The 21,343-nt window shown below is 40.2% G+C and overlaps 1 protein-coding gene across 4 annotated transcripts in view; it reads left to right on the top strand.

Annotated features, from left to right (window-relative positions):
- The window catches only part of MTHFSD (methenyltetrahydrofolate synthetase domain containing), a 74,743-nt gene that overhangs the window by 11,495 nt on the left and 41,905 nt on the right, over positions 1–21,343 (top strand). For 2 of the 4 annotated variants that reach the window (XM_033943450.1, XM_033943452.1), the window contains exons 2-3: positions 3,554–3,657; positions 14,136–14,249. In XM_033943450.1, coding sequence (XP_033799341.1) covers positions 3,554–3,657; positions 14,136–14,249 — 218 coding nt within the window. Of the gene's footprint in view, positions 1–3,553; positions 3,658–14,135; positions 14,250–14,282; positions 14,397–21,343 lie in introns of all 4 variants that reach the window. The other 2 variants (XM_033943449.1, XM_033943451.1) reach the window with 1 other exon arrangement.

Raw genomic sequence — 21,343 nt, 5'->3', positions numbered from 1 at the left:
GGCTGCCTAGCTTTCAAGATCCTACACGGTATCCTTCCTCCCATTATTCCACTATCTTGGAATTCCTCAAATCCTAAGTCCATCAGATCCTCCCAAAAATTAAAACTATCCTTCCCTTCTATAAAAGATATATCTCATGTAGGAAAACTAGGGACATCCCTCCCCTTTAGAATCACTGAGCTCTGGAATAACCTTACATCCCCGCTTCGAAATTCGAGCTCCCTCCAATTTTTCCATAAACATCTGAAAACTTGGCTTTTCTCAAAAATGTATTACTTCCCCCCTCTCTGGTACCCTAAACCCCTCTAAACCTTCTTTACACTTAATCCTATAACCTTCCATTGGAGTTCCTTTCTATCCCAGCCCTGTAAACCGTGCCGAGCTCTACGATTGCGGAGAAGGTGCGGTATACAAACCTAAGGTTTAGTTTAGTTTAGTTTTATTTTACTTTTGTGATTATGATAAACATACCGAGGGCCTCAAAATAGTACCTGGCGGGCCACATGTGGCCCCCGGGACGCGAGTTTGAGACCACTGGTGTAACACCATTGTATATCAAGGCTCATCGGTTACCTATGCAGGCACGAATAATTTTTAAAAGTCTGCACTTTAGTTTTTAAGATTCTTTATGGACAAATACAATACATGAGAAAAACTTGTGCTTTGGTCACCACTTCAAGGAATGTTCCGATCACAAAATTGAATATTATTTCATTTTCCTGGAGATACAGGAGTGTGATATAAACAAATCCTTGTGTCTACTTCCTTCTTTCAAGCCACAATAAAGTGGCATGAGCTCCCCGAGGCTATTAGAACAACTGTCTTTTATCTGCTCTTTATAAAACATCTAAACACTTGGTTGTTTCAAAGTTTTTGCACTGGAAATGGTGATTAAATTGATTTATTTCACATGCTATTTTCTTCCCAGGTATGCCTGGATCTTTGACATTTTATAAACTGATCTGGGTACATGTGAGATATAAATACTGTATTACTGTAGTATTAATTCAATGTATATCTCATTCCACCTAAAATGTGCACTACATCTAATATAATAAAAGACTAAGCCGCGCATGCGCACTCCCATCTGCGTGCGTCCGTTTTCCGTGAGATGTAGGGCACCTCAGGTAGGAGTGCGCATGCGCGCAAATCTCTCTCTCCCGCCATGACCTCGCAGAGGCGCGTGCAGTGGCTGAAGGCGCCCGACTGCTCTCTATGGTAGCTACCAGGGCTTCCCCACTCTTACCCAGGAATCGGCGAAGTACAGGCTGCGACTTCTGCTTTGAGCAGCTTGGGCCATGTCTACACTGCCATTGGAGATTACCCGAATGCGCTGGCTAGCCGCAAGCAGTGCGTTCTCTTCGCTAAACAATCCAAAGATGAACTTTCCGAAGTACGGGAATTGGGGAACATGGGCGCTGTCTATATTGCCATGGGGGACTTTGAAAACGCCATTCAGTGTCACGAGCAGCACCTGAAAATCTCCAAGGAGCTGGGAAACAAACGGGAAGAAGCGCGGGCCTACAGCAACCTGGCCAGTGCTTACCATTACAGAAGGAACTTTGATAAGGCGATGTCTTATCACAACCACATGCTGGAGCTTGCGCAAGAGCTGTCGGAGAAAGCGATTGAGATGCGGGCCTATGCTGGCCTAGGGCATGCCGCACGATGCATGCAGGACTTGGAGCGCGCAAAGCACTACCACGAACAGCAGCTGGGCATCGCCGAAAGTCTTAAAGATCAGGCAGCAGAGGGGAGAGCTTCATCCAATCTAGGTAAGGAAGGAGCAAATACTAATACGCTGGAGTAAATAATTTGTGAAATACATTGGGTCAGCAATTGTCAAAGAGTCATTTTTAGGGGATGTTCAGTCATTTAAAAGGCAGGGCAAATGTCAATGGTATTTCCCAAGTTCTTCAAGGTTAGGGTTTTTTTTCCCTACAATGAAATGATTTCTTTCCCAAATAGGACAAGGGGAAAAAAACAAAACGTTTCTGCAATCTTCATAAAGAGTGCACATATTTTACAATAAAATTTTGCAATGAAAAAATTCAATAAATTCCCCTCCCCCCAAAAAAAACAAAACTTGGGGAGTGCCCGTTACATTAACGGGTGCTAGAATAGATGTGTCTGTGTTTCTTTCTCTCTCTCTTTCCTTGGCCGCTGTCTGTATCCTTCTGTCCCCCCCTCCCCCCGAGTAAAGTTGTCTGCCCCCAGCACACACCTCCCCCCAAAGCAGCCCCCTTTCCCTCTCCCTATGTCTCTCCATGGCCCTCTTCTGTCTTCCCCCCCAGAGCAAAGCTGTCTGTTCCCAGCACACCCCTCCACCCAAAGCAGCTCCCTTTCCCTCTCCCTGTCTCTCCATGGCCCCTTCTGTCTTCCCCCCCCCAGAGCAAAGCTGTTTGCCCCAAGCAACCCCCTTTTTTAATATATAATGTTTATTGGCATTTGATATACAGCCCTATCTGGAAAAGTTCAGGGTGGAGTATAATTTGTTTTCTTTGGAGGAGACAGAAGGGGCCATGGAGAGATAGGGAGAGGGAAAGGGGGCTGCTTTGGGGGGGGAGGTGTGCTGGGGACAGACAGCTTTGCTCTGGGGGGGAAGACAGAAGGGGCCCTGGAGAGACAGGGAGAGGGAAAGGGGGCTGCTTTGGGGGGGGAGGGGTGTGCTTGGGACAAACAGCTTTGCTCTGGGGGGAAGACAGAAGGGGCCATGGAGAGATAGGGAAAGGGGGCTGCTTTGGGGGGGAGGTGTGCTGGGGACAGACAGCTTTGCTCTGGGGGGGAAGACAGAAGGCGCCATGGAGAGAGGGAGAGGGAAAGGGAGCTGCTTTGGGGGGAGGGGTGTGCTGGGGGGGAGACAGAAGGGGCCATGGAGAGATAGGGAGAGGGAAAGGGGGCTGCTTTGGGGGAAGGTATGCTGGGGACAGACAGCTATGCTCTGGGGGGAAGACAGAAGAGGGCCATGGAGAGACAGTTAGGGAGAGGGAAAGGGGGCTGCTTTGGGGGGAGGTGTGCTGGGGACAGACAGCTTTGCTCTGGGGGGGAAGACAGAAGGGGCCCTGGAGAGACAGGGAGAGGGAAAGGGGGCTGCTTTGGGGGGAGGGGTGTGCTTGGGTAAACAGCTTTGCTCTGGGGGGAAGACAGAAGGGGCCATGGAGAGATAGGAAGAGGGAAAGGGAGCTGCTTTGGGGGGAGGTGTGCTGGGGACAGACAGCTTTGCTCTGGGGGTGAAGACAGAAGAAGGCCATGGAGAGACAGTTAGGGAGAGGGAAAGGAGGCTTCTTTGGGGGGGAGGTATGTGCTGGGGGCAGACAGCTTTGCTCGGGGGGGGGGGGGGGGGGGAGGACGACAGAAGGATACAGACAGCGGCCAAGGAGAGAGAGATAAAGAAACACAGACACATCTATTCTAGCTCCCGTTAATGTAACGGGCTTAAAGACTAGTTTGTAATAAAACAAAAGGGTTTGCAATATAGGTCACTGTCTGACTAGCATGGACTTTTTTTTTAATAAATTGAAAGGTTTATTTACATTCCCTATTATAATTTCAGGGGTCTCCAAATGGGACATCCGTCAGAAAGTTTGGGATTACATTGAAGACCACAACTTGGCAGACTTCCCAAGGCCAGTACATCATCGCATACCCAATTTTAAGGTATGTTACTTTTTCTTTTGTGAGATATAGGCAGGGTAGATAAAAATCAATGATCATAAAAAAAATTATTTTAAAAAATTTAAATCAGATTTTTTATTTAAATTGGATTTTTTTAAAATAAAATGCTTCTTTAAGGAAAAATCTTTGTAAAGATTCATTACAGTCCAAAGATAGTCATCATGAAAATAATTAAAAACTAATCCCTATGTAGCATGTGGCTGTATATTCATGCAATGTTTCCGGTATTTTTTGTAACTAAATTTCGTTAAGCCATTCATAATGATTAAGGCATGATTTAAATTGGGTGTTTCTGGCTAGTGATTTTAAATCAAATCCACCTTAGTTATAGGTATTTTATGTTTCTGTGTTTAGGAAGATGATAAATAATTGGATACAAAGAGGGAGTGGGATTGTTTTACAAAAACCTTTTTGCAGGACACTTGAATTTTGATGCCGCTGTTTACCCAGTATGCTGTGTCCAAAACTAGTCCTAATTCTGGTTCATAAGAATTGCCATACTGGGTCAAACCAAGGTTCATCAAGCCCAGTTTGCTGTTTCAGACACTGGCTAATCTAAGTCACAAATACCTGGTAGGATCCCTGGTAGGTGCTTAACTCCAGGAATAAAATGGTAGTTTTCCCCGTGTCTTCCTTAATAACAATCTATTGACTTTTTCTCCAGAAATTTGTCCAAATCTTGTAAAGCCCACCTACGCTTTACAAGACGTTTTTTTACGTCATTCTGCAGCAACAAGCTCCAAAATTTAACTATGTGTCAAAGGAAAAATATTTTCTCCAATTTGTTTTAAATATACCGACACGGCAGAGCAAATCAGAGCAGTAGCAGGCCACGAAGCAGCGTGTTTAGAGTGCTGCGGCCCCTGCTGGAGTAAGGACGTTTGTTGGGACCGTGGGAAGGGGGCGGCAAGGGACTAAGGGAGGCAGGCAGGCTTCCTGAGAGAAGCCGCTGGGCACTTTTACACACAAAAAAAATTCCGGTAAGGGACGACGGAGAGGGGGAGGGAAATACCGCTACTGCACCACATACCCGCTCTCACAGATCTTTCAGGCCGCTACGGCTGTCGGCAGAGCCCGCTTCCAAAAAGGTTCTTTTTCCTGCACTGGAAGAATGTGCTCTCGCTGGTGTGAAGCCATGGCCAGCTGAAGGCGCGCAGGGCTGAGGAACGGAGGGCCTCCTCCCCTCTTCTTGCGGGAGGAGCTGCCGCGCGGCTGCAAGGGACCAGATAACTTAAAAGTAAAAACCACCTTCTTTAAGTATGCTTACAACGCTTGAGATGAGACCTAACCAGCAGAGAATGGCAAACACTTCCTTAGAAGCAATCCTACTGTATTCTCCTTCCCCGCCCCCACTTTTTAAAATTTTCAATCTTAATGTATTTTTCACTCCCTGTCCCCCCTTCTCCCACTGTTCCAGTTAGTACTTTTCAGTTTGTCAACCCCCAATCATTTTAATTATAATTTATTTTATTCAATATTACTTTTTTTGTTTCTTTTAAGCATTGTTGTTGTTTTTTTCATTGTAAAAGTATTGTAAACCGTTTAGGTATTGTGAGAGAGGGAAAGGGCATGATGCTGGACAGGGGGAGCAGGAAGAGAGGGGGAAAAAAGGAAGGGAGGCCTGCTGGACAGGGGGAGCAGTGAAGGGGTGGTGGTGGACAGCCAAAAGAAAGAAAGACAGAAATACAGAAAGTGGCTAAGGAGACAGAGAGACAAAGAAATAGACAGACACACACACATATATTCTAGCACCCATTAATGTAACAGGCTATAAAGCTATACAATAACACAATCCCCCCCCCCCCCCACCTCCTTCCCAACCTGAATGTGCAAGAAGATGGCATAGAATTAAAAGACAAAAAACTATGGAGAAGTCATATAAGATGTCAACGGGCCCCAAACCAGTTTAAACAGGTTACTATGCCCCAGCATTTCAGCATTCATTTTTTAATACCTATAACTAGCGCATAGGTTCGCCCACCAAAAAGGAAAATTCAGGCGATCGTAATTTTTCCAATTACGGGTTATCATCTGCATGGCTATCCCGGTCGTATAGCACACAGCAACTGTCAAAAAGGAGTTTCTTAATATGAGATCACAGCTAAGGTCTTTTGTATCCTGCAGTGGTGCGGGTCATTATTCACAATAAAACCACCAATTATGAAAATCCTAATGACTTAAAGGATTTCATTAAGAAACAGGAGGAAAGAATGGATTAAAGATTAAACTTGGAGAGAAGGAGGGTTTTTGATCTGACCGGAAGAAATTAGAGGTCATATGATATCAGCTGATTATACTATTTATTGCTGAGAATCCTTAAACTGTGTTTTACAAAGTAGTTTTTAAAGATGGTTAATATTAGAATGGGAGAGAATTTGAAATTTTACAACTGCCTTCCTTGTTCCTTCGTACGATCCTCATTTAAATATGAGCTACAAGACTTGGATTGGATTGGTCAACAGTCAGTGCTGATTCGTGTAGCGGACAGTTAAAGTGGAACACTGATTGTTAAGACCCGAGGAGAGGATTCAAGTGCAACGGACTTTGGAATTCGACAGAGGGGTGTGCATTGCATAGGTTTCTATTTAGTTTAGAACATGAAGTGACACAGAGGGGCGTGGATGTGGAAGAGTCCCCCTGTTTCTCATCTGCATGTTTTTACTTCCGCCCCGGAGCCTCCTATGAAGCGAGCCAGTATCTCACCTTCTTCCATCAAGAAACTTGGCCATTTAACATTACATTCTGGTTTTTATCTTTTAATCAGTTTTTAACCACAGTAGGGCATTGCCTCTTATCGCATGGCTTTTTTAATTTCCTCAGGAATCTCACTTTGTCAAATGCTCTCTGAAAACCCAGGTACATTATATCAACTGACTCGCCTTTTTCCAAATGTTTATTCATGCCTTTAAAAAAAATTAACAACATTCTATGCTATTGATCCCAGTGCAAGCGGTGGCTTCCCTCGTATCTGTCTCAATAGCAGACTATGGAATTTTCCTCCAGTAACTTGTCCAAATCTTTCTTTCTTTAAAAATCAGCAGCAACCAAAAACACACTGTTCAGCCAATATTCTCGATCTCCAGCAGGCAGATGGATTGTCTCTCTCTTACTCCTGGTTTCACTGTGTGCTCCAGCTCCTGTTTTAGTTTATCTCAGTGAGCTTGGGGGTATAGGTTTTTTGAGTTCCTATCTGGGCTACACCTAGTAGTGTCATGTCCCTACCCTTCCCCCTGCCCTCCTCATGGCTGCCTTTCTCCCCTTTTTCCTCCTTCAAAACAAAACATGGAGAGTTGGAATAAAGCCCTGGGAGAGCAGCTTCCTTTTTATGAGGCCTTTGGAAACTTACCTGGGAGGACAGCTGGAGAAAGTGGTGTCTCTGCTGGTTTGCAGATATAAGGCCTTTATTCCACTTCTGATACCCTTCGTTTTCTGGAGTCCCAGGATGGAGGGGCAGCAGCCTCTTCATGATGAATACCATGCTTGCTGAGTGTTTAGCAGGGTTGCTATCTTCCTGCGGGCATTTGGGTACAGTTCTGATTTGCGTGGAGAACAGTGGTTTTCTGCTTCATGTCACTGTTGTTGGCTTGGGTCTGTGCAGCGATGCGGATCTTACTGTGAGTGCAGATAGCGTTCCTTTCTCAGCTCTCTCTGCCTTCTTTCCCTGTGGCAGCCGCAGCGTCATTTCGGGTCCAGAATGGCTTACCTGCGAGGGAGGCTAAGGCACACCTGTATTCCCTCCTCAGGGTCATCATTCCCCTGTTTCTCCTTAGGCCATGAAGGGAACCGGTCCTGGTAATCTCCCTTCATTCTGGTGCTTGGGCTTTCGCTAGGACTCCTGTCATGGCAGTGGTAACATCTTTTCCAGAACAATAGACATTCTAGACATTATTTTCCAGAGCAATAGACATTCTAGACAGGCTCCATAGTTCCATCTACAGGAGTATGTTTGTTCTGATCTCCACAATTTATTATTTTATTTGGTGTATTTTTCATCCCTTTTTCTGGGTTTCTGGTGCTCGGAGCAATTATTCAGCTCTGCCTGCATTAAGATTTAACACACTTCAGTCTGCAGCTGACAGGCCAGTCCCTGGTGGTACCTGTCAGCCAGTCTGCATTTATTTTATAAGAGCTCGGGGCTGTCCCCAACTTTTTCCTTATGCTGAATGAGAGTTCGAGTACAAGCTGTTTGGCATCCACTGGAGACTTGATGGTGTCTCGCAGGTTGTGGACTGCATCTTCTCACCTCTGCAGGGGTGGAAGTACAGTTGGGCATGAGGTCTGACTGGCAGCCCGAAGATCAACATTGCAGATGCATTCCCAGCATGAGGCAATGATTTTTCTGATTTCAGCTACTGAAAGAGAGCAGAGGCAGGCTGCAGCACAGTTACAGCACAGGTCACAGTGAGTAAAGGCAGTTAGGTGAATCGGGGGAGGTTTGAAATTTGAAGTTTTGAGGGTTTCTGCATTTCTGTGTTCCTCCTCCTGAAAAATCCTAGAATTGCCGTTTTTGAAGTTTTAAAAAAAATTTTGGCATGATTTTCTTAACAGCGGCCAACTTGGATTTTTAGCAATCTTTTTTTTTTTTAAAAAAAAAAAAAAGCTCCTTGCTTCTCCAAAACTGAAATTTTTGCCTCAAATCGTATTGGGATGGAGTCCTTCAGCTCTCCTGATTTGAATTTTTGCTAGGATTGTGCAAATTTAGTGCCTCAAGAGTGTTCTTGTGCTGCATGGCACACTTGGGAGAAGCAGCAGTGTCCCGCTTAGCCTCTCCCATGTTGAAGCAGGTGACCAAACGCTCGGCTATCCTGGTGGGGGCAGCCTTCTTTATTTTCATGGCTTGGCACTGCTACTAGTTTTGTGCCTGGCTGCGGACTCTGCAGCCTTAGAAATGCAAAGTTAAGTCATCAAAGGATGACTCTACTTCTCAGGAGCCACAGGCTTTCTCTGAATTTATGAAACATTTGTGAAATGAGTTTCAAAGTCAGCATTCTTCCCCTGCGCAGTCCTGCTCCGCCTCAGATGTGTCTATTAGTGGCGTAGCTTTTATGGACACGTCCTCATCTCGTCAGCCTGATCCTGATCTGGGGAATCCTGATGATGATGATGACCAGCTTGCTGATCTCTTATTTAAAGGCACAGTGCTTCTTGGGATGGGAGATCAGGGACTGTGTGCTGGATCTGTAGATCCCCCTGGGGTTTTAGAACCTGGGGATGATCCCACGGTTCTACGTTTATTTAAGTCTGTGGCTTTATCAGATCTTATTTTGGAGACTTTGCAGGAGTGGAATTTAGTCACTCAGCAGGCTCCGTCCATGTCTTCCTGGCTTTGTGGTGTGCACTCGCAGTCTTCCACCTTTCCCTGGTACTGTGATATGAGTAGTTTTATTCTCCGGAAGGTGTTCTCAAGATAGCGAGGGCCATGCCTCACTTGTATCCTCTGGCACAGGAGTGCCAACAGCTTTTGGGTCAGCTTAGGGTAGATTCTTTGGTTGCGCAGGTGACTAAGTGCAGCTCTCTACCTAGTGAATGTGATGAGATGGTGTGGTACTCCAGAGACTTTTTGATGCAGCTACTTTAAGCATAAAGGCTGCTTCAGCGGCGTCCTTTTGTCACACATGCCTGTCTCTCTCGACTGCACACACTGAAGAGTGAGGTGTTGGATCCTCCTCCTCAACTTCTTTTGGCTGGGTTTGATTATGTTATTGACGCATTGTATGACCTTATGCAGGTTTTGGCAAAGGTGTCGGCGTACTCCATTTCTGCCCACCAGATGCTCAGGATGGGCTGGTCATTCCACTTCCAAGGCTACTTTGGCTGGACTTCCCTTAAAGGATCAGTTATTGTTTGGCAAGGGCCTGGACAACATCATGAATTCTGTGGTGGACCATTGCCCTAAGACCCTGCCTGACAGCAGACTCAGGACCTCTAGAGGTTCTGGTTGCTCTAATTTTCGTGGCTGCTGGCGATCCTGCCAATATGCAGGTGCCGCATCACAGAGATTTTCCCAGGGCTCTTGACACAGGTATACAGGCTATAGGCGATCCCAGTCTTTCGGCTCTTGTTCTGCACCCTCTGCCAAAAAGGCGCAATGATGCCAAGCCAAGGGGTGCCCTTCAGATAGGAGGTAGACACTCAGTGTTCTTGTCCACCTGGGTTCGCATTTCTTCCAACCAGTGGGTCTTGGACGTTATTCGGTCAGGCTACAAGCAAGAATTTGCCCGACCTCTGACAGACTGGTTTGTGGACTCTCCCATGGATTTGCCGAACAAGGCGCTTAAGGTTGAAGCCACTGTTCAACGCTTGCTGGATATTCAAGCTATAGAGCCAGTGCCACCTGAACTCTCGGGCTCAGGCAGATACTTTATCATGCCAAAGAAAGACTCTGAAGTTTGGAAGCCTATTCTGGATCTTCAGCACATGAATGCAGGTCTCTAAAGTTCCACGCTTTTGCATGGAAACAGTGCGATTGGTCATTGCAGTGGTGGCCCTGGGAGAGTTCCTTTCCTTGCTGGATTTCACGGAAGCCTGCTTGCACGTTCTGATTTTTCCAGCCCACCACAAATTCTTGAGGCTTCATGTCCTGGATTTCCAGTTCTTAGCTCTGCCCGTTGGGCTGGCAACGGCTCCCCATACCTTCACCAAGGTATTTGATATACCACTTGAACGAGGTGTATTAAGTGGTTTACAGTCAGGTAGTCAAGCATTTTCCCTGTCTGTCCCGGCAGGCTCACATTCTATCTAATGTACCTTAGGATCCAGCTGAGAGAGGAGGGCTGGGGTTGGGAATGAGGGAAAGACATGCTGCACGGGCTACAACGGCTGGGGGTTAGGAAGGGAGGGAAAGAGATGCTGCCCAGAGTGTCGAGGAACAGCACAGGGTTTGAACCCACAGTCTCAGGGTGCTGAGGCTGTAGCTGTGTCCACTACATCACACTCTCCCTTACTTGGATGATTGGCTGATCAGGGCTCCCTCATTAGCCAAGGGTTGGCACATGGCAGATCAGGTGATCCAGGTGCTGGAGGACCTTTGTGTGATCATGAACTTCAGCTAAAACATGACATTGTTATAGAACAGTGGTCTCAAAGTCCCTTCTTGATGGCCGCATTTTCAGGATTTCCCCAATGAATATGCATGAGATCTATGTGCATGCACGGCTTTCAATGCATATTCATTGGGGAAATCCTGAAAACCCGACTGGATTGCGGCCCTTGAGGAGGGACTTTGAGATCCCTGTTATAGAAGGAACCTCATAAAGAGTTGTTTCTAGTTTGTCAGGTTTTGGAAGCACAGTCTTTTCTCTTTGGTATGGAGTTTTTCACTGTATCTCACGGGCCGCATCGAGGTGGAAGAAGATATATTCTTTTTCAAGGGTCCCGCAGCAACAAGGGGGCATCCGTGGAAAATCAGGGGTGGGAAACTGCATGGGGACACCAGGAAGTTCTTTTTTACTGAAAGGGTGGTTGATCGCTGGAATAGACTTCCACTTCAGGTGATCAGCAGCGTGCCTGATTTTAAGGCCAAATGGGATAGACACGTGGGATCTATTCACAGAGAAAGGTAGGGGAGGGTCATTGGGGTGGGCAGACTAGATGGGCCGTGGCCCTTATCTGCCGTCTATTTCTATGTGTCTATGCTGTTTTACCTTGTGTCTTTATATGAAGGTCTCCAGTTACTGTGGGTTAAAAGGGAGCATTTGAGGCTCCATTTCTTTGATTTTTATATTTAGAGTGTACCTAATGCGGTTGACAAAAATCCTGGACTAACCAACGACTCCCTCCTGGATGGGTAGCTTGGCAGCTCTGAACCTCGCAATCACTAGACAAGACTGGACTCCTAGCCTCCCTTGCGGTTTGCCATCTCTCTCTCTCTCTCCCGCTCTGTCCAATCCAGCACGTCATTTCCTTCCCCGCTGGCCACGGTCCTACACCTCAGTCTCAAGCTCTCCCTCCCGGGTCCTAGCCTTCAAATTTGTGCAGAGCGCCAGCGACCGACCCCGCAACTTTCCTTTACCGGTGTCCCGCCCCCTTCTGAAGCAACTTCTCGCTCTCTCGGCCGCATCCCGCCCTGATAGAGTTTAGTTATATAAAATACTAGCTGATGCCCCGGCGTTGCACGGGTATTTAATTATAGCAATAACACAGTAAATGGATTGAAATAAAGATACTTTATAGTGGTGAATGAAATTATTTTTTTACAGCTTTATAAAAAGTACAATAATCAAATTATAATGTGAAATATTTGACAAAATGAATACAATACAACTAACACAAAACTTGATTATAAACAACAATTTTAGTTTCACCTCCAGGAGCAAGAACATATAAATTCTTGGGTGAACCCACCCTTGAGCAAGCAACATAGAGTTGTCCATGGGAAAAACAGGGGGATCTTAAATCCACTCCACAGTATGTAATAGTCTGTCCCTGTGATTTGTTGATTGTGATAGAGAATGCAAGTCTCACTGGAATTAGCAATCTCTTAAACTGAAAAGGAAGATCTGTTGGAATAAGTGGCATCCAAAAGTTCCAGTATTGATTAAAACAACTCAATATGTGGAAACTCAGGTTGAAAAGAAACTCCATGCAGTTGTTTCCCGGTTCAGAATGGAACCTGTGTTCCTAGTTCAGGATATGTGAGTACTCATGTAATGTAATAACATTATGAACTGGGGTGCATGAAGGAAACAGTTACAAATACAGTTAGAACATACAAACACTATATGTATGGTGTCCGTGGTAGAATAGAAACGATGTCCCTAGTGGTTATAGTGTCATAGAAAGTGTTTTATAGTTGGAATTACGGTGAGAATGGCAGCTTTTTACATCCTTTCCATTGACATGAATGGGTGAAATCTCATTTTCTGTTTGTAGCTCCGCCCACGTGTGCACGTGGGCCACGAGACCCCCAGAACATATCACCCCAGGTAGTGAGGGATCTGCATACCAAGTTTCGTTCAAATCGGTCAAGCCGTTTTTGAATTACTGTGAGAATGGCAGCTTTTTACATTTTTTCCATTGACATGAATGGGTGAAATCTGATTTTCTGTTTGTAGCTCCGCCCACGTGTGCAGGTGGGCCGCGAGACCCCCAGAACATATCACCCCAGGAAGTGAGGGATCTGCATACCAAGTTTCGTTCAAATCGGTCCCACAGCTTCTTACATTTTTTCCATTGACTTGAATGGGTGAAATCTGATTTTCTGTTTGTAGCTCCGCCCACGTGTGCAGGTGGGCCGCGAGACCCCCAGAACATATCACCCCAGGTAGTGAGGGATCTGCATACTAAGTTTCGTTCAAATCGGTCAAGCCGTTGTTGAATTACTGTGAGAATGGCAGCTTTTTACATTTTTTCCATTGACATGAATGGGTGAAATCTGATTTTCTGTTTGTAGCTCCGCCCACGTGTGCAGGTCGGCCGCGAGACCCCCAGAACATATCATCCCAGGTAGTGAGGGATCTACATACCAAGTTTCGTTCAAATTGGTCAAGCCGTTTTTGCGTGATCGCGGCACATACACACACATACACACATACATACCTCCGATTTTATATATATAGATAGATAGATAGATTTGATTTGATTTAGGCCCTCTTTTACAAAGGCGTTCTAAGCGTTTTAGTGCGGATTTAGCGTGTGCTAACGCGTCCATAGAATAACATGCACACGTTAACATTTAGCGCTTGCTAATGCTAAAAACCTTAACGCACCTTTGTAAAAGAAGGGGTTAATTTAAGTGTTTTCCTCCTGATATATTGTTTCTTGATTGTAAGGTGTCATCTGACTCTGTCAATTTTCTTACACCAGACCAGTGGTTCCCAAACCTGTCCTGGGGACCCCCAGCCAGTCAGGTTTTCAAGATATCCCTAACGAATATGCATGAGAGAGATTTGCATATAATGGAAGTGACAGGTATGCAAATCTCTCTCATGCATATTCATTAGGGATATCTTGAAAACCTGACTGGCTGGGGGTCCCCCAGGACAGGTTTGGGAACCACTGCACCAGACTAACCAACCCAGTTACCCCTTTTTAAATGTTTTGCAATTTTGCCTGGCACTCCTTGTCAAGGTCACTAGTCTGCAGTTTTCCAGATCATTCCTGGAAGTCAAATTTTTAAACAAGGTTATGTTGACCACCCTCTAATCTTCAGTGCCATAGATAATTTTTAGTGATAGGTTACAGATTGTAGATCTGCAATTTCATTTTTCATTTTTTCCAGCACTTTGGAGTAGATACCATGTGATTTGCTACTCTTTAGTTTGTCTGTTTGGCTTGGAGTATAGTGCATTAATATTGGTCTATAAAGTGTTTGAAAGAAAAGCAGTGTTTCAAAACACACATTATAAATTAAAGGACTGCTGATTAAACATGCAAAGGAGGGAGTAAGATCGATAGGCTAGTTCTCCTGTGACTTGAACCCACTCTGGAACTGTGATAACACTGCTATCTCACAATAACAGGGTGCCTCTCAGGCTGCAGGACAGCTACCAAGCTTACAGGAATTCAAAAATGCCAAGGCCATTAAAGTAAATCCAGATGCACCGCAGAAGAATGCTCGCTTTCTTACACTAGAAGTAAGTCCACATTCCGCTATTCTCTTAATCCAGGCTTCTTACCAGGCCTGTCATTCCATAAAAGAACTTGATGCCTTCAACAGAACGAGTGAGGTGAAGGTGGACCCTGACAAGCCACTTGAAGGAGTTCGGCTTGCAACTCTACAGGTAACTTGTTTGTGATTTGTGTTTTTTTAGAGAACTGAGACCTATGAATGCTTCACTCCAGAACACCTTATGCAGCTGTATTTAGCAATGTTACAACTGCAAAGCCTTGAAGTGACAGAAAAGCAAACTGGCCTAAGCTTTCTATTCCTCTTCTCCCTGCCAAACCAGTGGGAATATACTCTCTCTCCAGATAGTGAAAAGTCCTGTTCTATTCATTGTATATGCAGCTGCAGCAGGTAGTTGGTCAGCATTTGCTCTGACTCCAGCAGATAAAGAAAGCTGTGTGTTTTGCCACTGATTAGAGCCCAGGTATCTGCATGGGCTCTTTTCGGCATGGAATAACCCCCCCCCCCCCCACACCCACACCCCCACCCATCTCTTTCCCCTAGACAAGGGGTATCAAACTCAATCATGGAAGGGGCTGAAATCTAAAACACGGGCTAAGTCGTGAGACAAATTTGTTATTAAGATACTTAGTCTTAGTAGAAGTATAGATCCTTCCTCACCTTGAGACACCATTCGAGAGATTCATCTGGTTATTTTCACCTTATAGATGTTACCATACTTAATCCCAACTTTATTCAAATAGTCAATCTAGGCATAGGCAGCGGAACACTTTTTTGTTTGGGGGGGCCTGAAAGCTCCGCCCCAGGTAATAATTGTAATTGTAATACAATTTTTTCCATTCATTTTTCATATATGCACATAATATAATCTTATTAACAACACATAATGGTTAACCACAAAATTAAACTACACAAAGCACACTGTATGTTTCTCAACATTCATTCCTACCAGAACACCTGGCCTTGGTCACACATGCAGAACACAAATAACCCCTATGCAAACACAGGACTACAAAATAAAAGTACTAATATACGCAAACGAAACCCTAAAATGCAACTCCAGAGAAATAGAAACAAATGCATTTCTTTTTGATCAGTGCAAAATATAGACAGCAGATCAAATTCTCAAAACTGACACAATTGAGGGCGTGGCTTGGAGCGCGCACGATATGGCAGCCTAACCGCAGCGCTCCCGTATCCAGGCAACAAACGGAACAAAAATAAAACTTTCACTTTTTCAAATCGCCACTAAAAATATATAAAACAACGTCGGAGATGGCAAGCATGAAGCAGGGGAAAGCTGAAAAACCTTCAACTTCAGGAATATCAGCAAAAAGAACAAAAGTTACTCCCCTGTCACCATCGAGTGTACCGTTCCCGATGGAGACTGAAGAACTGACTGAAAAATCTGATATAATGACTGAACTCTTCAAAATAAAACTAATGCTGACTGAAAATGCCAATAAAATAAATGAAGTAAAAGAAGAACTTCTCAACATGAAACAAGAGATCCAAACGGAGAGACTGAGAATGACAGTGCTGGAAGAAAAAATGGAGAGGTTTGATTCCTTCACACAGGAATATGACAAAGATAAAAAAGAAATAACAGCTTTAAAAAATCAAATGGTGGACATGGAGAATAGAGGAAAAAGAAAGAACATCAGAATTTTAGGGCTGGCTGAAAATATTGAAGGGGGAGACCCTGTGCAATTCCTGGAAAATCTTTTGCCTAAACTACTTCAGCTCAATTCAAAATGGCCGTTAGAAATTGAAAGAGCCCACAGAATCCCCACAAGAAAGCCAGTAAATCAGGCTGCTCCAAGACCTTTGATATTCAAGGTTTTAAGATATCAACAAGCTCAAGAAATATTAAAAATGGCAAAAGCAAATAAAAACTTGAACTACAAAGGATCAAAACTGATTTTAGTTCAGGATTTTGCTAGATATACAGCAAACATAAGAAAACAATTCCTCACATACAGACAGCAACTGAAAGAAAAAGGATACATATATGGACTATATTATCCATCTACTATGAGAGTATCCAGTGGAAATAAATCCATATACTTTCAAGACCCTGCAAAACTGAAAGAATTTTTGACACAAAAAGATCCTATATTCACATAAAAAAAAAAAAATATAAATAACTATGCTGAAGAAAGATAGAAGAAAGAAGAAACAAGAAAGGACATGGAAAAAATAACTATGCTGAAGGAAAAAAAAAAAAAAGAAGAAAGAAGAAAGAAGAAATAAGAAAGGACATGGAAAAAAGGGAAAAGAAAGAAGATTATAAAAAAAAATTAATTAAGAAATAAGAAATGATACTAACTGGAAATATTTATACTGATATACTGAATGCAATAATATAATATTATTTTATTAAATTAATTATTAATAATATATTTGCATCTATATTCATTAATATTAATAGGAAAAAAAAAAAAAAAAAAATTTAAAAAAAAAAAAAAATATATATATATAAATATAATATAAAAAATTATTAAATTATTATAAATTTATTTATATAATACATAATTTAATCAAATATAGAATTATTCAATTATATAGCATATTAACTTATTATGATTAATGAATAATGAAACGAATTACAATGTTTTTATTATTAAAAATATTGAAAAGAAAATTAGTTACTGTTATATTGAGAATAATATATAAAAATGAAATATATTAATTTATTATAAAAACAATATTTTAATTCTATGTAAGAAAATTATAATTTTATGAAATATATACAAGAAAAAAATTTGAATATTGAAAGGATTAATTAATAAAATAGATATATATTATAAAATTTTTTATTAAATTCAAATATTCAGTCATATTAACTTATTATGAAAAACAAAAAATTAAGTAATTGATTGGTAGATAATTAATAAAACATGAATTTATTATAAAACTTATTTATTGAGATAATGTTTATTTTATTCAATTATTCATTGATATAGATAATTAATAAAACATGAATTTATTATAAAACTTATTTATTGAGATAATGTTTATTTTATTCAATTATTCATTCAAATTAATTCATTATGAAGATGATTTATGAAAATAATTGAAATGCATTATTATTAATATTAATATTTATATAAAAATGGATATATTTAATTTATATGATGAACTACAGATATATATGATCTATGAAAATGATTGAAATGCATTATTATTAATATTATATCAGATATATAGAGAATAAGAACTATATTTGTAATATGTTTATTTATTAAGAGTATTATATTACATGTATGCATGATATTGAATTTAATTTTATGAATCAAATATATATAATTCTCAGTAAATTTATAAAATTTTATAGATTAAATGAATATAATTTTTAATAATATAAGGGTGGAAGTATAAAGAATGTATTGAATTTAGAAATTTGTTTTTAAATAATATAATGAATTATTAGTTGCCTGGGGATGGAGATGTAGGTTTTGCATGACCAATGCGTGTTCCAAATCAGAATAAGATAATGGGTGGGAGGGGAGGGAAAATAATGGGTGGGTTAGGGGATAAATTTTCAATGAATGTGCTAGGAGCTAATCATGTAAACAATCATAGAATATTGATTAAGTATAATTATTAATCAGATGGATCTAAAAATGTATTCGCTGAATGTCAATGGTTTAAATCATCCTATTAAGAAGAAGAAATTATTATCGTTCCTTAAAAATCAAAATGCGGATATTTATTTTATTCAAGAAACTCATCTTTCGGAAATTGAATCAAAAAAATTATCTGGAGGTTTTATTTCTAAATGTTTATTTGCACCGGCTTTAAAGAAAAAGGCTGGAGTGGCTGTTCTAATAAATAAAAAATGTAATGCAGATTTTAAACTAATTAATTATGATCCCTTAGGAAGATGGGTGCATGTCGAAATGGTTCTGGGAAATACTACCCTGAATTTATTCAATTTATATGCTCCTAATACGAATCAAATGGAGTTTTTTAAACAAATTCAACAATTGCTCTTACCACTGGCTACATCTAATTTAATAGTAGCAGGGGATTTCAATGCTGTAATGGATCCGATATTGGATAAAAAACCAAGTAAAGTTATGAAATCATTAGGCTTAGATAATTTGATACTATCTTGTGATTTAGTAGATATATGGCGAATTCTTCATTTTAATGATCAGGAATTTTCTTTTTGTTCTCAGGTCCATAAATCCTTTTCACGAATTGATTATATATTTGTTTCTAATAATATAGCGCAGCGTGTCTTAAAAGCAGTAATTGATCCCATTATAATTTCAGATCATGCTGGTGTGTGGATTAATCTTCAAAATTATGATGCTGAAAACTCTGATTTAATTTGGAGATTTAATAATGATTTATTAGCGGATTCAAAATTTCTTGAAGATTTCAAAATAAAAATGCAAGAATTCTTTCAATTTAATGAATCAGACGATATTAATGCTGAGATCTTATGGGATGCTTTTAAAGCAACTATGAGAGGAAATATTATTTCATATTCAACATTTATTAACAAACAAAAAAAAAAACAATTTATTGAGATGGGAAAGCAAATTAAATTATTAGAAAATAAATTAATTGAGAAATGGGAAAATAATACATTACAAGAATTATTAAAATTAAAAGTTAAATACAATGAAATTTCTTCTCAAATTGTGAGGAAAGACATTTTTAACAAACAAGTACAATATTATGGAAATTCAAATAAAGCTGGTAAATTATTAGCAAACTTTCTAAAAGCAAAGAAAAGAAAATCTAAGATTATTGCAATTAAAGATACAAAAGGTAACACACATACCAACACAAAAGATATTATAACACAATTTCTTGATTTTTATAAAGAATTATATACTTCCAATTCTTATAAAAATAAAGAACAAGACGGATTAACTTTTTTAAATTCATATATTGGACCAAATATTCCAGATCATATAAAAGGAAGTTTAGAAGAACCTATATCTTTAAAAGAATTAGAAACAGCATTGAAGTCTCTTAGAGTTGGATCCGCTCCAGGTGGAGATGGGTATACTGTTGAATTTTATAAATTTTTTCAAAATATCATATTACCACATCTGTTAAATTTATATCAATATCAAATAAAGAATGGAAAAATTTCTGGTACTATGGCAGAATCAATAATTATAGTCTTACCAAAACCAAACAAAGATCCTACTCTGGTTTCAAATTACAGGCCTATTTCATTATTGAATGTGGATAACAAATTAATGGCTAAAGTATTAGCATTAAGATTGGCAAAAGCTCTCCCTTTCATTATTGATGTACATCAAACAGGATTTATTGCTAAAAGACATTCATCAAATAATACTAGATTAGCATTCCACTCATTAAATTTAGCAAAAAATATAAATGATCCAGCTTTTTTAATATCTTTAGATGCAGAAAAAGCTTTTGACAGAGTGGAATGGAATTTTATATACCAAGCTTTACAATGGTTTGGTATAGGATCCGGTTTTATTGAAATGATTCAGACATTGTATAGCTCTCCTGGAGCAAGATTATATATTAATAATAATTTATCAAATAGATTTAACTTGCACAGGGGAGTTAGACAGGGATGCCCTCTGTCTCCTTTACTTTTTGATATTGTCCTAGAACCTTTATTAATTGCAATAAACAAAACTAAGGAGATAGAGGGAATATCATTTAACAATTTTGAATTTAAAATATCTGCATATGCAGATGATATATTATTATATTTAAGAAAACCGGAAACTACTATTCCATGTATACTTAATTTAATAGAAACATATGGTACTTTTTCTGGATATAAAATTAATTGGAACAAATCTGAAATTCTCCCAATAAATGTTCATTGTACCAAAGGATTATTTGACCCATATTCATTTATTTGGAAAGATGATGGTATAAAATACTTAGGAATTATGATCAAAAATACAATTGAAGACACAGTCAAAGAGAATGAAAAACTTTTATTGAAAAAAATAACAGAAATGTGTGAGCAATGGAATCCATTACATCTTTCTTGGTGGGGAAGAATTCAAACAATTAAAATGATGATATTGCCTGTGGTTTGTTACCAAATGAGTATGATTCCAATATTTTTTCAGGGGTCATTTTATAAAAAACTTAACAATATTCTTACAAAATTTGTTTGGTGTGGGAAAAGATCAAGAATCGCTTTAGTATCATTACAAAGACCAATTATGGAAGGGGGGGTAAATTTTCCAAATTTTTATAGGTATCATCAAGCCTATATCTTAAGACAGGGTATGTATTGGATCCTCCCAGAGCTTCTAGAAAATGTACCAGATTGGCTATATTTAGAATGGCGGCTCCTGTTCCCTTTATATCCAGAACAGTTAATAACTATAACAATGCCTAAAAGATACAAAGACAACAGAATTTTATTTGACACTTGGAAAACATTGAGATATATTAGTAATCTATCACCTGAACCTATTGCTAAATCTCTAAATCAATCAATATGGATAAACTCCAGGATCAGAATTGGCGGATTTAAAATCGTCTGGAAACAATGGATAAATGCAGGAATAAGAACATTGAATGATATCATATCAGAAGGTTCACTGCTTAGTTTTTCACAATTGCAAAATAAATTTGGATTAAATAAATCACAATATTTTAAATGGATGCAATTGAAGCAGGCCATTCAGGTAGGGTTCCCTGAATGGAAAAATCTAAATAATCAATATAGTTTACAGGTTCTATGTTTCCAGACGGATTTGTTGGGTCACCAAGCCGCAAAATGGTACAAATTGATATATGGATTTTTAAATAAAAAAAAGAAAACAGGTCTTAGGGATATTTGGAGTATTGAGATAGGTCAGACAATTTCTGAATCTCAATGGCCACGATTTTGGTCCTGGAGATTAAGATCTACAAGGTCAGCATCTATGAATCAAACATGGTTATTTTTATTACACAGAGTATTCTGGACCCCAACGCGCCTGCAAAAAATAGATAGTACTAGATCTAATAGATGCTGGCATTGTAAATTGGAAATAGGGACGTTAGATCATTTAATCTTTTTTTGTCCCTTTGTAAACGCATTTTGGAATTTAATTTGGCCCCAAATTAATAAGTTACTAGAGAATCACG

Source organism: Geotrypetes seraphini, chromosome 4 (assembly GCF_902459505.1).
Source record: "Geotrypetes seraphini chromosome 4, aGeoSer1.1, whole genome shotgun sequence".
NCBI lineage: Eukaryota > Metazoa > Chordata > Amphibia > Gymnophiona > Dermophiidae > Geotrypetes > Geotrypetes seraphini.
The sequence above is the reverse complement of the archived record's forward strand: the minus strand, read 5'-3'. Positions and strand labels throughout refer to the sequence as shown.